Here is a 16,715-nt window from a genome sequence, read left to right on the forward strand (position 1 = left end):
TTTTATCAAAATATTGGTTTTTGTTGAAATAAAAGTAAGTTTTCTTCAAACAAGTTTTTTTCAAAAAAAAATTCGAGGATGTTCAACTATCAAATACTGGTCAACTACACCAAAAAATGCATAAATTGGAAAGCAAAGAGTAAAAATATTTTTCCCAAGGCGAAAATACCACTGCTTGTGGTAAAAACCTCCAATTTAAAGCTGCCATATCACCACACGTCCTCTTGAAAGCATGGCGCCCACGCGTGCGGATATGGAGGACGGAGTTGAAATAAAATTTGCCCAAAAATTGGCAGGGAATGAGAAGGAGGGACGAGATAAAGCGCTAAGAAAGCTGAAGAAATGGATACAACTGAAAGCATGCCAGGACTCGTCGGACTCTGGTAAGTAAAACCTGAAAGAACCGGTTTTACTTTCTGATTCCGATTCACCCTGCTGCTGCAGCCAATCTGGCTTCGCATTTGATGCTGTATCAAGCCTCTGATGAATATTGAATCTCTAAGGATGACAATTTGCAAATTTTTCAGCGCTAGATAGGTACTGTATGTCTGGTGCATAGTTTGGGTAGCTTGCTTGCAATGTTCAGAAATCGGAATTGCAATCTGTTATCATGAATTTACAGTTACTATGTGATGCTGAGCTGTTGGACATGCCATGGATGATAATTGTGAATAACATTTTTTAAATGTAATTCTTAAGTACTGAGCTATTTAAGAGCTATTCTTCTGAGCTATTCTTTATTTGGACGGTAGACCTCCCTCCAATCATATTATCCCATTTAGAGGAGAGCTGCTTCTCCTTCTCCTATTCCCCTTCTCCCAGGCTACAGCTGAATGGAGAGCCTGCCCCACATCTGGTGATGCTTATTGTTATCAGGTTCTGTTGCTTTTTCTTTGTCCAATAAATAGTGAGAATATCAACATTTACAAAGATGCATTTTGCTAAAGTTCAAGTCAAAGAAAATGCATTTGATATTGTTCTTTCATTAAAGTCTGCTTGTGATGATCAGGCAAAACATTTGAGTGAGAAAAAGAAACATTCAAGATTGCTTGTTATTTCAGCCAATTATGTCTGCACTATGGTGTTGGTAAGACTACCAGATGACACCTCAGCCAGTGACAATATTCTCTGTCCTAACTTTCAGGTCATTTTTAAAGGGATCTATGGTTTCATGGACTGAAGCTTATAGCTTTGTATTCCTTATTTAAAGAGTAATGACTTTGGCATTCAACTAGAACTTTCCAGCTGATTGTGCCCCAAATAAAGCAACCTGATCACTTTGAGTCCAACCAATATTCCTAAAAGTTTGTTGAGTATCTTATTTCACATGTGTTTCTCCTGAGCTGTGTCTGTTCATGTCAAAATGGTGTTTTAAGCTATCGCCATGCTACAAGGATCAATATGTGTCATGTAAAATATGTACCTACCTAAGGAAAGATCAATTTCTTTAAAGACCAGCCTAGAGTCTAACTCTGGGGCTCTGATATGAAAAACTCCATCCAATGGCATAATCCAAGTCACTCCCAGTTCCAACTTCACTACATTTTGTCTCAGTTGCTTCTTAAATAAGTTCTGGCCATAACACTGGTTCAAATGTTATCGCTTCACAGGCAGTGTTCCATTTTCACTTGTGTATTATGTTCCTCATCTTTTTCTGAGCGATGGAGTAGGTAACAATGGCAAAGCTCATGTAAGCAAGCTCAAACACCCTTGCACCTTGTCTCTGAGTTTATCACTCATATACCTATGTGACTACATCTACCAACATGCCTGGCTCTGAGGTCGGCATGATTATCGTGCTGACATCAGATGATTCTGATGATGCCATGTCAGAATCTGCCTTTTTGATAAGACGAGATACCGTCGGCGACCCGGCGGCTCAAACCCCGCCCGCCGCTGCGGTCGTCCGGTCCGCTGTCTGACCGTCCGCCGTCCGCCCGCAGCGTTCACCGAGCTGGAGCTGCTCAAGCTGTGGAAGGGCCTGTTCTTCTGCATGTGGATGTCGGACAAGCCGCTGGTGCAGGAGCAGCTGGCCGAGGAGCTCAGTCAGCTGGTGCACGTGTTTCCGCACCGGCAGGACGGCGTCACCTTCTGCCGCACCTTCTTCACCACCATGGCCCGCGAGTGGCACGGCATCGACGTCATCCGACGCGAGAAGTACATGATGGTGAGTCCAGTCGGCGGCCACAACAGTCGGGCGATGGTGCGCAGAACTTTGAACTCGGTATAGTGATTACATCGTACGTTGTACTTGCGGTGCCCTCGTGTTTCTTATATTTGTGATGTTTTGAACTTGTGTCGCTAATGTTCTCTGCCATGTGTATGTCCTGTCTTGAGTGTACTTTTCTGGCGTGTCCGCCGTCTCCCGCCGTTTTGTCGGCCATATATCCGCGGTGTGTCTGACCTCCCCCGCTCCCCCCCTCCCTGTGCGGCTGGTGCGCCGCCCGTCTCCGGCGTGTGCGCTGTCCCTGTCCGCCATATATCTGCGGTGTGTCTGACCTCCCTCTCCCCCACCCAGCTGGTGCGCCGTCTGCTGCGGCAGACGCTGGCGCTGCTGCTGCCGGCGGCCGCCGGCGGCGGCGGGTCACTACCCCGGCTGGTCGCCCTCTGTGAGGAGTCGTTCGCGCGCCGCGAGGACCCGGCCACTCTGCCGCTGGGCCTGCAGCTCCACCTGGTGGAGATCTTCCTGGAGGAGGTGGCTAAGGTGGCCGGCGACCGGCTCACTGAGGACGACATGGAGCAGCTGCTGGCACCGTTTGTACAGGTAAGACGCCACTGCAGGGTAGAGACGTCCTCTGCAGGGCGGAAGTGGGCCTACGATGTGCCCTGAGTGTGTGCTAAGCTTTCAGACGCTGTGGGTGCCCAATGACCACCGAATACCGTCCTCAGGACGTGACCAACTTACCTACCGTACGGCCTCGGAGGCTAATTATTACCGTCTCTGCGCCGTCCTCAGGTTCTGAAGGTGACGAAGCAGTCGGCGCTGCGCGGCACCATCACCGACAGCGTCTTCTACCACCTGATGCGGCAGAGCGACGTCGGCATCGCGCACGACGCCATCGTCAACGGCGAGACGCTCGGGGACGACAGCGACGACGATAACGACGAAGCTGAGGTAGGAGGGGGAGAGATGGGAAGGGTGGGCTGAGGAAGGACGTCAGAAAGGGTGGCATGGTTCTTGTTTGGGCTTTTGTGCTAAGGAAATCCAAAAAAGACTGTGAAAGAAACATGTTACCATTTTGATTCGATGCTTTTGCAATGCTAGTGGGTTAATTGGTGTATGTTTTTTTCACATCCCGCACATTTCTGTCTTGTATCTCCCATTGTGTTTTATCCTCTGTCCCCTTGTGTCCCCTCTCTTTCAGGACTGTGACGGTGGCGGTACCGATACCGACTCCCCGGCGGGTGATCTGGTGCTGGGCCCCGTACTGACGCCTCTCCCTCTCATCCCTCCTCCCCCTCAGGACAGTGACGGTGCCGGGTCTGACTCCCCCTCTGGTGATCCGGCGCTGGACCCGCTCGCGCTGACAGCCCCTCCCCCTCCCTCAGGACAGTGACGGTGGCAGTGCCGGGTCTGACTCCCCCTCTGGTGAGGCTGTGCTGGACCCGCTCGCGCTGACAGCCCCCTCCCCCTCCCTCAGGACAGTGACGGTGGCAGTGACGGGGAGGACTCCCCCTCTGGTGATCCTGTGCTGGACCCCCGGGCCGGCGGAGTGGACGTGACGCTGCCGCAGCTCTCGGTCGACTACGGCCGGCTGGCCGACTCGCTGACCGCTGCCGGAGCCGAGCCCAGCGTGCGGCAGAAGAACCGGACCGCACTCTACCGGCTGGCGCAGCAGTGAGTGGCGGTTACGGGGTACTGGGATATACTGTAATAGTGGCCTGGCGCAACAGTGAACTATGAAGGAAAAAACTATGCTTGCAGTTATTTAGATTCACGTGGCGCATCTAGGCTAGGTGTGAAGAATCGCGGCGTATCCTCTGTTAGTGTTGATTCCAGTCATGCTCCCAGTCTGACCTGTGCCCTCGTCACGGTCAGGTTCCGCGATCTCAGTGAGGGCGAGTACCCGCTGGCGCTGAAGATCCCCGACAACATCGACTCGGACTCTGATCTCAGTGACGAGGACCTGGCGGCCGCCGTCCTCCGGCTACAGGTCAGTATAGGGTGGCACGGGTGGAACTTTGTGCGGAGCTGGGAGGGCCCAGGCGCAGCAAATCCGCCGCCGCCCTAGCGGTGACCTTGACCTCCGCGGTCTGTTGCGGCTCCAAAGTCAAGCCGGCGTCGAATTTGGAGAGCTCGGGCCCTCCCAGCTCGACACAAAGTTTCACCTATGCAGGTAGGTCAGGGTACGGGCAAACAGAATCGGTCTTAGTGTACGGTCAGACAGGGGATCGGTCATGGGGACCTGGCCGCCGCCGTCCTCTGGCTTCAGGTCAGCGTCTGCTGCTGTTCTATCCCGCCCCTAAAAAAGTATGCATCAATGCAGTAGCATACCGTCATGCATCTATCCAAAATATATTCTTAGTAAATGCGATTAGGGTCCTATATTTGCTTATTCGAGTTTCTTTTGTTTGCAGTCAACAAAGAAGAACCTGAACAAGGACAGCAGGAAAAACCAGAAGAAGCGCCAGCTGACTGAGGCCGCTGAGGAGCCGCAGCCGAAGAAGAAGAAGAAGCTGAGGCACAAGCAGGTGCTGAGTAACGGCGTGATCGACACGGGTGACGAGCTGATGGCCGAGGCGGCCGGTGCTCCGCCGCCCACCGAGACGCCCGCCGAGGAGGCGGACCCACAGACCGGCCGGCGCCGGACGCTCAAGGAGAAACGCCGCCTCAAACTGAAGGAGAGACGCGAGGCCGAGCTGGCCAAACAGAAGAAAAAGAACAGGAAGGAGGCGAAGAAGGCCAAACTGAACGGGGACGTGCAGGAAGAGCACCAGGGTATGGCGAACGGGGCGGTTTTAAACGGTGATCACGACACGGAGGAGGCCGCGCTGGTAGTTGATGGGGGCAGCGGGGAGCCGGCCGAACCGACCCCGAGCTCAGCAGAGCCGCAGGAGAGCGCGACCCCCGTCACAGCGTCCAAGAAAAAGAAGAAGAAGCGTGCTGCGGAGGAGGAGTCTCCAAAGACAAGCATCGTACCCGCTAGTATAGAGGACGACTCCACCTCTCCAAAGACAAAGAAGAAAAAGAAGAAGCAGCTGAACAAGTCAGCAGCCGAGGCGCCATCGCCAGCAGCTGAGGTTCCATCTCCCGCGCCGGCTCCTGTCCTAGAGAACGGAGCCGCATCGCCGCCCGAACAGAAGAAAAAGTCCAAGAAGAAGAAGGCGGCGGCGCCGGCGGACGGAGCACCGCCGGGTGACGCGCCTCCCGCCGCCGCGGCTGTATCCTCGATCGACTGGTCGCTGGGCACCGAGGACAACTGGGACGACGCCGACCCGGCCCCGGCGGTACAGAGGCCGGCCAAGAAGGCAGCGGCCCAGCCGTCTGCCGTGGCGCACTTCGTACCCTCCAAACCGGTGCCGGCCTTCGTCAAACTGCGCACCGGGAAAAAGGGCGCCGCGTCACCAAATCAGGTCAGTCAGAACTCGGGGCGAACTGAGAAAACTTGCTCAAAATAAAGTAATGTTTTGCGTTGCATATTGATATTTTTGCTTCAAAACATAATCTAGTACTTCCATTCCTTCCATACGGCGAAAATAATTAAGGCGTTTTCTTATATCAGCCTGGGACAACTGTTGCTGTGTCACTGCTGACATTGTACCGCACATCCTGCAGAAATCTCCGGCCACGCCTCGGACTCCGGGCAAGACAAAAAAGGTCATCATCAACCTGGCCGAGAACAAGGCACAAGGTCAGTCTCTGAATACACAAAGGGGTCGGTACCCAAGGTGGGGCTCTGTGATCGTCTGATTAAGGGTGATATGAAGCCTATCGAACAGTTACGGACAAGTGCAGCCTTAGCTAGGGGTGGCTGAGGTGGTTGATGTCTATTCTTGTCCTGCCTCGTGTACGCAATGTTCAATTACTATGTGCGCAATTCTCTTCTCGCCGATTTTGTAAGCGTGATTGGTCCTTACGTGATCACCAGTCTTTATGCCTTGCGACATTTTACACTCTGCAGTCTGCACCCTTCCTCCGACAGGTTTCCAGGAGCACCTGATGTTTAACTCTACTCTGATTTCCCCGGCAGGTTTCAAGGAGCACCTGATCACGGTTCGCAACTCGCCGCAAGTCCCGCACAACCCGAGCCTGCGGCCAGTCAAGGGCCTGCTGAAGCCCTCCCCGGCCCCCTCCCCGGCCACCCCGGTCGGCGGCTCGGCCGGCGGACGGCGCAGCCGCGCTGCCGACTTCTTCAGCGTCTGAGCGGGGCGGGGAGGGTAGCGAATGGTCCAGTGTCGTCGGTGACTGCGGGAGGGACGGTCCTCCAGTCGGGGTGTTACGGTGCATGTGTTGGTCTGACTGGTCGCGGTTGGTTGTTTGCGCGCCGTGATTTTGAAACTGTTGATGCGTTATGCAGCGGTGAGATGTGATTAGGATGATGTGGTGCCGACTGCGTGTGACCTGTGACCTGACCTGGGTCAGTCCGGAGTCACAGCGGCCTCCCGGCCGGTCTCTGGGTACAATTTCCGCGCGGGTCGTCTGTGGTCGTTCGGCCGCCTGCAGCGCTGTGTGTTGGGTGGCACCGAGCCGCCCCCCGCGGCGGCTCAGCCGGGTGCAGTTACGGCGGCAGGTGCCGCTGTGATCGCCCAGTCGCCGCCGTGCTCGGCGTCCGCCGGGTACCTGTCTCCGCTGGACGGCGGCGGTTCAGTGGACGGGTCGGCGCCTGGCGAGTCGAGAGGAAGGTGATGTGTCCCCGCCGACCCGGACCGCGCTGTCCTAATGCACTGACGGGTCCGCGCCGGCCGCCACTGGCCCGGCGCGTGTGCCGGTTTTATCTGAACATTTTGATCCATATGCAATTTGACAATAGAAAGGTCTAATTTTGGCTACTGTGTCTGCTGTCTGCCGGTTCGTGTGAGTGATCTCAAAGCATAACAACTTCATTTACTCTACAGGGTGATGGTCAGATCGTCACTCGGAGCTTTGAAGCACTTGCCCAGCCCCTCACAATGCGCTCAAACATGCAGTTTTATTGCTTTATACGATATACACGCATATACAGCCTGACGAGTCGCTATGTACACCGCAGTTTAAACACTAATGCGCAAACGTATCACAGCTTGGTCAGCTTACTGTGAGAGAGAGAAGTGAGAGACGACTGGCTGGCCGAGCGCGCGCCAATACCCTGGTGGCGCGACGCGGCCACCGCACACCCTGTCTGGTTCGCGCGCGCGCGCCAAACGATAACGCAATCCCTGAACCCGCCTTGGGCCGCGGCGTGGCGGAGCGCCGGCACCGCAGCCGCTTCACACGGGCAAACGGAGGTGTCACACTAAATAAAACACAGGCGTATCGACCACGAGGCGAGTCGATTTCGAATAAAATTCGGACCAGGATTAGATCGGTGGTGGATTCATTAGTTCTGTTCCGCGGCGTCTTCGTCGAGTTAAGGTAACCAATTGTCTGTTAGGAGTCACCGGTCGGCCGTTCCTGTAATGTACTTGCGGCGCCCGGACGGAGCGCCCAGCGGTCACCCTCCGTCCTAGACTGGGCCCGACGGCACGGGCTGCTCCTGAACGGACGCGCCAATGCCCGGACCAGGCGCGTCACAAGTCGCCGAGGCGCGCGCACACCCGTACGCACGGCGCGCCGCCCACACATGGCTGAGCGGCACAGAGTTAGTTCTATATCACCAGGTACGAGTGGACGCACCACACTCCGCGCACTGAGCGCCACTGAGGTTCATGGCACAAACTGAGTCACCCGCGGCGCGGGCACGGAACACTGGGCGGGGGCGCGGCTGTCACGTGACGGTCAGGTCAGCCGGCTCCTGGGACGAGGTCGAGCCGCCGCCGGCGTCTGTGAACGAACACGATACGGCTTTAGTAAGCAGACACACGTGGAGATAATAAACTGATCAGCTTTAATAAAGATAGGGTGAAGCTCGAGATTTTCGTGCATCACGCAGTTTAAGACTTCAGCAAGCAAAACTAAAGTCCCGAGAAACAAGCGACCGAAGTACCATGAATAGTGATTTTGTGGTTGCGCCCCCTGAGAACTTATGCACACCGTATCAGGCATCAGCAGCAGCTCGATAGAGCTTCACACAGCCTCTGATTCGCCGCGCGGCGGACTGACCTTGTGACGTGTCGTCGCCGGATTGGTCGGCGGCGCCGGCCTTGGCCTCCATCTGTCCCAGAATTGGCTGCAGGATACGGCGGCGGGCGTTGATGAACCAGTTGTTGACCTGGACCAGGCTGAGCCGGGTGGCGGCCGACAGCTGGTGTTTCTCCGCCTCGCTCGGGTACGGGTGCTGCCGCAGAGAGAGGGGCAGGGGTCAGAGAGGCGGAGAGAGCAGAGAGAGGACAGAGGAAGGGAGGGAAGAACAGAGGTCGGAGAGGCGGAGAAGACGTAGGTGGAGAAAGAAAAGGCAAAGTTACATGAGTGTGGGTCGTCGTCGATGCCGACCCTGTCACAACTGACAAATGACTGGCACGGAGACGCGTTAGACACGGAGAGTGCATTGAAGACTGGAGGCATTGAATGATGAAAGCAAGAGAAGTTGCAGATGTTTGATGCAAAAAGTGATAAATGTTTGGCTTCGTGAACTAGCGGCATGCCGGGCATAAGCAAGCACCATCGCACCTGCAGGTAGCAATATTCCCGTCATCTGTCCACACATGCAGGCCGTCACGCTGCAGCGTATAATGCCCATTGCCCACTTACCGCCATGTGCTGGAAAAGCCACGACTTGAGCACATCGGTCGAGTGTTTGGGCAGCACGCCGCGCTTCTGTTTCCGGCCGCCAGGGTCGCTGTCGTCGTCCGTACTGAGCGACGACGGCGACCGGCACCCTGTGACAGCAAAGTGAGAGGTCAGGACAGCGCCAGCGGCACGGCGGACGACTCCTTGAGGGGATGCAAGGCAATGAGCTAGAGTTGACCGAGAGTCGACAGTCATATTAACACCAGACAACACGACCAAACGTCGGAATGCAGTATAGGTACTCGAACAGCGAAGTGCGAACTCATAGTAATGTTCATGACTAACAATCGAACTACTGATTACGCAGACACGGTTCGAGCTGTGTTGAGCGTTTTCTCGCTCCTATTCACGTACCTGTGTACCCGGGCAGTGCGCCGCCGCCACCACCGTCGTCTGCCGCCCCGCCGCCTCCGCCCGTCGTCTCGCCGCCGTCAGCCGACTCAGTTTGTGCATGACCCAAGACTAGAACCTTCCCCCTATCGCGGACTGCCTGGAACAGTGCCGGTGACGGAGAATCCACACCACCAGGGGCCACAGGGGGGGGGGGGGGGGGCACAGCAAACACTGGAGGTCAAAACGTATAAAGACATATCATCCTCGGCTCTCGAGCAATGTCATGTCTACGCATCTATTCGCAAGGAATGGGCATATGATTGCGTTAATTCTGAAACCACACGACACAGGCATATCATCCCCACCTTAACATTAGATTTGAGTTGAGATAGCCAAAATGGGGTCCCTGGCTCACAATTACCGGTTTCGGCACTCACAACATCGAGAAACGCCTTAAATCGGAAATATTGAATTTCAAAATTGCAGCATTTTGATTCAGAGGGGCTAATGCTTAGGAATACCCCTCTGAATGTGTGACGTCAGCGCAGATATCTAACGATTTTTAAATGTTTGACTAAAACGTTTTGTAGCACGCGGTGGTATATGCTATTTGCGCGCAACATCTGCCGCAAACGCCGCACTTCTAAAATAAAGTCGCTAGAAACAGCGGAGATCCCAAAAAAGTAAACAAAAGTAAAAGTCTAATATCTTGAAAACCGGTGAATATTTTTTGGTGAAATTTGGTAGATATTCGTTTTCGTTCTTTCTGAACCGAGCGACATCACTTTCATGCCAATTCATAAACTTTTTTGAAGGTGGGAGGGTCCCTTTAACCGCAGCAAGTCATCGGACATTATGAATGGCGGTCACCGTCATTCATAAAGTCGGTGTTGTGGTATCCCCGTGTTGTGGTCAGAGTGGAAGGCAACCGTGTTCGCTGTTGATCGGTGTGGCCAGTGGGCAAAGGACGCGAGATTCCTGGCCTGTATAGTCGACTACAGAATGATGTTCCACTCCTCAGAAGCTATCAGTTGACCGGAGCGCTAAGTTGTGCCGTTTATCACGCAATTAAGCGTGTCGATTGTGAGCGTTGGGACAATGTTATAATTTGTGAACTCAGCCCGTGTGATACGACACAGCCTACCACTCCAGGCAAATACTATGCCTGTGAAAAGTGGAGCATCATTCTGTAGTCGACTATACGTGGGAGCTCCTAGATATCGATTATCGAGGAACTGCAGTCGTGAAGAGTCCAGTGACCGAATTGCACGAAATTACAAATGAGAAAACCCGACGCGTGAGCCCTTGTCTGAGACATGCGTGCTATACCATCGTATGCATAAACTGATCGTAGGTACATAACTCACTTCTACACACAGTAAACGCGCTATACTGTCGGCAGCCCTCCCCCCCCCCCCCCACCACCACCACCTGTAAATACCGAGCACCACCTGTACATACCTACATGTACCCCACCCCTCACCCCGGTCCCCCGTCGGTAACGGCTCCCGTCCCGCGACTCGCTCATTTCGTCCCCCGCCGGGCGCTGTGTGCCGTGGCCCGGTGCAAATTTCCATGTTGCGCGCCGCAGTGCAGTGCAGCTCCGGTCGCTCGACCGGCGCCGGTCGCGGCCCGCCGGTCCCGTAATGGCCCGCTCCCATGATGAGGCGCGTTACGGCGCGCACTTGGCCGCGTCGGCCGGCTCGCGCGCCACGATTGCCGTCAGCACGCCAGCGGATCGTTTGCCGCGCGGCGCCACTCCGCGGCGCGGCGCGGCCCGCCGCCTTTGACGCCCGGCCCGCCCCCCGGCCGTTTTAACGGGGCGCGCTTCACGCCACTGCGAGCCGCCCGCATCGAGCCGGGGTCCTGTAGGAGGCGATGGGCCGGAGCTAACGAGCGCTGGTGCACGCTGCACGGGCTCCGTGCACCAGGCGGAGCGGGGATCGGCGGCCAGGCCCTGCGCGCGCTGTTTGGGTTTGGCTGCGCGCGCCCGCAGGGAGCTGAAGGGTTGAACACCCGCAGGAGACTGTTTGTGAGGTGTGAGGGCGGGCGCCTGTGGGTGCGAGCCGCACAAGATCGATGCTACCGCGTACCTACGAATACGTGAGAAGGACGGCTACTGTCGCGGCCCGGTGGCCGGCTGACGTCAGGAGCGGAGCGGCCCTTTATGGCCCCTTATTGGCCATCAGGTGGGACAGGCGGCAGATAGGACGTGGGGCGCCGATCGGCGACAAGGCCATCGCTGAGCTGAGCGTCATTTACTACCGCAGGCCACAATAGGCACCCTCCCTACCCTACAGACCGCGTTTCAAACGGAGCATGGAGCATGCATTGTATCTGTCACACAATAGAAACAAAGGGATCCGAATGCATACACTTGGTCCGGCCAATGCACCGGCAATTGCAGGCGAACGAGGCCTACGGAGCGCGCTTTTGACGTCCGCCGACCACGTTGCGAACTTAATTGGTCGTACTTGAGGCACTCGAGTGGCTGTTCTATGACTGTTTTTACCGCACGTCAGCTACTATAGGCGCAATTTGTCTCGGATGAGCTCACAGAGACACTTCTGACCCCATCCCCACCCCTGAAGGCAACAGGTGCAACGAACATGCCTTCGAATGTCAGTCGTTCCGCATACATGACACCTTAATCACGGTGCATCTTAATCGCAGATCGCCGCTGAATGCACCACTGAGAGTGAGCTCGACAGGGTCTGGCGGCTCATTTCCGGTGGATGGCTGTACAGTGTACGCGCTGTATACGCTCGTACATACGGTGCACGGGTGAGTGCACGGGTGCCGCCTCCGCCCGGGGCCGCGGTCAGTCCGCGTATACCCTACGCCCGCCCGGCGGCGGAGCACGATGAGCCGATTGCGTGAGGCACCGGCCGCGGCCAGCACCCATTTTCCGGCGGATAAATTCGCGCAGAGTAATTAATGTCACACTTGCGATTCATCCGTCTGTTCGGACATACATGCAGCATGTGAAAACTGAAATAATATTGCACAATCATAGACCCATTACGGCCATCCGCTGGGAATTAAGGCACATTGACGAGCTGAAATTGGTGTTTGGTGTAATTTTACAGAGCTGTAACTGCGCCGGGCGGCCATTACGTTCGGGCCGGCGGCGCCGTAAGTGGCGTGCTGTGCAGCCGGTAACCGCGACATTAGCGGCGCGCCGCCGCCGCCGCGCCGTGCACCGACCGGCCGCTAACGGCCGCAGAGATGTTGCCCTGTTAGTGGTATGTGATAATTTTACTGAAATGGATGTATCCTCGTACGGGCCAGATGGCCGGCCGGCCGCCGGCCGTCACGCCAGCAATGACCCGCTAACGGCCCCGTAAGCGGCTCTGATGGCCGCACGGGTGGGAGTACGAGCAGGGGATGATGAATGCCGCGCTCGCAGCGGCGGCCGGCCACCGCACGTGTGGAGCCCGGTGACGGACAGCCCGCAGCGGCACTACACCTGACCGCGGCGTCACCGCCGATTTGTGCGCCGAAGATACACCGTCCCGCGTCAGCCGATGACAAAGCGCCGCACTTTACGAGCTCGGCGATAGTGGCCATATACCTAAATCAGCGCTATATGAGCGGGCCGGGCGGGACGGGATGTAAGTGATGTGCAGGCGGCGGCAATGTGCTGCCCGGCGCCGGGGAGGCCGACAGGCCGCTCTGCTACGAGTCAGATTACCGCGGAATGCAGCGATAAACAAACCCGACGAGAGGCGCCGGGCCGGAGCTAACACGCCAGCTAGGACCGCCCGCCCCCGCCGGCAGGGAGGGCACTGGTGCAACTGAGCACACAGTGAGGAGGGACTGGAGGGAGGCGGTACCTACTCGGTATGGGGCCATTTGTTGATACTGTGGTGTCAGTGTCAGTGTCAGTATCAGTGTGTGTCACTGACACAGTGCCTGGTGGTGCAGCAGCTGCTCGCTCGCCCCGTTGATATACTGTGATGTCAGTGTCACTGTGTCAGTCAGTGTCAGTGTGTGTGTCACTGACACAGTACCTGGTGGTGCAGCAGCTGCTCGCTCGCCCCGTTGATGCTGTGGTGAGAGCCCGGTGAGCTGGCTGGTGAGTCGTAGTAGTCGGACCTCAGCAGGTTTTCACTCTGCATTTTGCCCTTGAGGCAGGTAATGTACCGGTTACAAAAGTCCTTACACAGCTCTTGCACTTTCTCCAGCTCTAACAAGTGGATCCGCAACACCTGGATCGCCTTGATCATCTGAAAACACAGCAGGATACAGTTTGTGAACAGCAGCGCCCGGTAAATTTGGGAGTGTCACGGACTTTTGATTTGCTTAGTGAGCGTTGAGAACGGAAGATAACAAACGTCAACAGTGAGCGTAGACAATTCACGCCTTAGTGTTCGTACAAATGAAACGACTGACTACGCTGTGCTACTTAAATAGACCATCATTAAAACTGGTTATTTAATTATTTCGTGCGACACAGTCATCTTATAGGGCAGCATAGCCCTGCAGTAGACGCAAAACGTACGATCGCTCATCCCATCCTGTCATCACTCCCTGCGTGTCCCGTCCCGTGGCCCGTTCCCTCCCGCTCGTCCGTCTGTCCATTTCGTGTCCCGTCCCGTCTTATCCCCGCGTTCCGTCCCGTGGCCCGTTCCCTCCCGCTCGTCCGTCTGTCCATTTCGTGTCCCGTCCCGTCTTATCCCCGCGTTCCGTCCCGTGGCCCGTTCCCTCCCGCTCGTCCGTCTGTCCATTTCGTGTCCCGTCCCGTCTTATCCCCGTGTCCCGTCCCGTGTCTCGTTCCCTCCCGCTCGTCCGTCTGTCCGTCCCGCATTGCTTCCTGTCTCATTCCGTCCCGTGTCCCGTCCGGTTTGGTGCCATGTTGCACCCCGTCCCGTCCCATTGGTCCCGTCCGTCCTCTCCCCACTGACCAGCTGGTCGACCTCGGGCTGGTCAATGAGGAACGGTTTCCGGTCGCGCTGCTGGTGCTGGATGAACGCCTGCACGTCGGCGCTGAACGTCTCCGCCGAGCACACGTCTGCGGTCTGTGTGGCCAGCTCGCACTTCTCCAGCAGCAGCGCCAGCAGCGGGAACAGAGGGTGCTCGTAGACGGCCCGCTTGTCGGCCTCGAACTGCGCCTGGCTCTGGTGGTAGTGCGGCGCCGCGGGCGGCGCGGCCACCTCGGCCGGACCGCCGCCGCCGCCGCCGGCCGCCACCGGCGCCGGCACCGAGCCGTCGTGTAGCTCCGAGTAGCCCGGCGACATCATCTCAAACAGCATCGGGTCCGACGCATGCCTGAAACACAGAACGACGGAAGGTCAGCGGGGAGCACGGCGACGGGACGGGAGACCGTCTGGAAACGAGACAGACCTCGTGGGCGACATCGTAGACCTCATGCATCATAGCTCGGGTGTTCAGTTCAGTGATTCTGCAGTTCACGATTTGCGGATGATGAAATGGCGCTGCTGGTCTGTGGTCATTGCCAAGTCAAACCACGAGGGCAGCCATGCAGTTCTGAAGTGTCAACAATAGATTTCTGTAGAGTGTGAACACTATCGTCAGCTCGAAGACCGATTACCGGCCCGCTCCCTGCAGGCGATCATATGACGCCGAGCGGCGTCCGCTCCGTGATGTATCCAAATTGAGCTCAGACCGCGGCTCACGACTCCCCGTCCGCTAAGCCGGGCTCCATTCCCGTCTGCCGCCCCTGGGCTACGCCTGGTGCTTGGCACCGACTGCAGGGGCCGGCGGCCACTCGGTGATTAGCGTGATTTATTCGCGCCATTTAATACCACCCACCGCAGAACTATTTACCGCAATAAGCCGGCCTCGGCGCCGCGAATGCTGCAAATATTAAACAGGCCAGCGCCCTGCAAATAATTAAGAGTAGAGCCCTAAGCAGCACGTATACGGTGGCGCCTTTCCATTATGCATGCTAATGTCCGCCGGGCAGCAGCGTTCGGCAGTCAGAGGTTACACGCCAGTCGCCACGTAACTCCCGAGTTCCACTGCGCGATCGTGGCGTGGGTGGCGCACAGGAGCCGCGAGCCGCGCAGCTATCCCGCAGTACCGCCGACCGGGAGGTGACCCGCCCCGACCCCCAGCAACACCCCCGCGTGACCCGCACCGAGCCCCAGCGACACCCCCGCGTGACCCACCCCGACACCCCCGCGTGACCCGCCCCGACCCCCAGCGACACCCCCGCGTGACCCGCACCGAGCCCAGCCGCTCCGCAGTTGTAAACTCATCAGCCAAACACCGCCATAAAAGCATAAATTATGATTGTATATCATCCATAAACTGGCGCTATGTCGCCGTCGCCGCCGGATTCTGCCGCATTAATTAACTGGCGGTTGGCTGAGCCACCATTCGCCCCAAATCTCGGCGGACCACCGCTTTTGTCTTGGTGCGCTGAATTGGACGACTTTCCGCAGCGCTGCTCAATGAACGATGTCCGAAATAACTCAAACTAGTGTGAATTATGTGCCGAGGGCCATAAAAGCGGGTGTGTAAAGACCCGGCTCATAACATAACAAGCGTCAAGACAATAGAATGACTAAGGTAAGTGGATGATTCATTAAGTTGAGTGAGGAGTGGAGTCACCCACCACCCGCTCTATATAAGCGCCGGCCGCCGGGCTGGGATACCGTCCGTCGGCAGCTCCCCACATCTCGGTCAATATTTAGCACGGGCCAAACTCCCGGCGGCCGGCCTGGGTAAGCACACATCCATCACCATTGCCGATTGGACACACATTCCTGAGCAGGTGGAGGGCCGCAGGCCGGCCCGAGGGGTGTCTGTCGCAACACTAACCGCCGCTGAACGACCGGCTGACCGCGGAGGGAGACCGGCTGGCCGACCCCACTCGGTGACGGCATTGGTGAATATCCAGCCGATGAGTGTGTATACTCACATACCTAAACCTGCCACAGTCACCATACTCCCCGCCTCCCCCCACCGCACTGCGGCTGGCTGGACCGTCCGGCGATCGTCAGCGGGCACAGGCCAGATGAAAAAGGCCGCCCGGCAGGCGATCAATTGGTATGCGCTCATAAAGAGTCGGTTATGCTGCAATGTTTCTCGGTTAACGGGGCGCGCCGGCGACCACCTAGGGGGAACGGCGGCGGCCGCTCGCGGAACGGCTACATCACAATCAGCCGACTGAGACCGACGTAATGGGGCGGACTGTGAGGAGCCGAGCCGGGGAAATGGTATGTGACACGTCTTCAGCCAGAGCCTGAAATGGTCCACCTACTCACTCTCCCATGCCCTCCGTCGCCCTCACACGCCGCCCAACCCTTCCTCGCCCCGCTCTCTTTTCCTTGCTGTCACCCTGGATCGGGCGGTGGTCGGCGTCTCACGCCTGTCACCGTAAATCACATTCAATAGCGACTTACGGCGGTGGACGGCGTCCGGCATATGGCGGCTGGCGCCGTCACTTTGAAAACCGACCAGCCGAGCAATACAAACACATCGTTCACTAAATGAAATTTATGTTCCAGAAACAAAACTCCTAACGACACTATGCCAATGAGCTTAA

The 16,715-nt window shown here is 56.8% G+C and overlaps 2 protein-coding genes across 2 annotated transcripts in view; one reads left to right on the top strand and one right to left on the bottom strand.

Annotated features, from left to right (window-relative positions):
• The first annotated feature begins 175 nt into the window (after positions 1–175).
• On the top strand, positions 176–6,986 carry LOC122378250 (ribosomal RNA processing protein 1 homolog A-like). Its single transcript, XM_043359103.1, has 9 exons — positions 176–383; positions 1,944–2,167; positions 2,519–2,764; positions 2,957–3,115; positions 3,642–3,838; positions 4,040–4,154; positions 4,579–5,574; positions 5,777–5,852; positions 6,192–6,986. Exons 1-9 carry the CDS (start codon positions 233–235, stop codon positions 6,362–6,364), a joined length of 2,337 nt encoding a protein of 778 aa, XP_043215038.1. The 5' UTR covers positions 176–232; the 3' UTR covers positions 6,365–6,986.
• Positions 6,987–7,116: 130 nt separating this feature from the next.
• The window catches only part of LOC122378251 (homeobox protein PKNOX2-like), a 31,883-nt gene continuing 22,284 nt past the window's right edge, over positions 7,117–16,715 (bottom strand). The window contains exons 2-7 of the mRNA XM_043359104.1: positions 14,107–14,470; positions 13,213–13,428; positions 9,221–9,356; positions 8,828–8,955; positions 8,240–8,414; positions 7,117–7,960 (exon numbers count right to left, since the gene is read on the bottom strand). Coding sequence (XP_043215039.1) covers positions 7,905–7,960; positions 8,240–8,414; positions 8,828–8,955; positions 9,221–9,356; positions 13,213–13,428; positions 14,107–14,454 — 1,059 coding nt within the window. The 5' untranslated portion in view covers positions 14,455–14,470 and the 3' untranslated portion in view covers positions 7,117–7,904. The remainder of the gene's footprint in view (positions 7,961–8,239; positions 8,415–8,827; positions 8,956–9,220; positions 9,357–13,212; positions 13,429–14,106; positions 14,471–16,715) is intronic.

The sequence above is a fragment of the Amphibalanus amphitrite genome, unplaced genomic scaffold (genome assembly GCF_019059575.1).
Source record: "Amphibalanus amphitrite isolate SeventyFive unplaced genomic scaffold, NRLGWU_Aamphi_draft 000056F_arrow, whole genome shotgun sequence".
Lineage (NCBI taxonomy): Eukaryota > Metazoa > Arthropoda > Thecostraca > Balanomorpha > Balanidae > Amphibalanus > Amphibalanus amphitrite.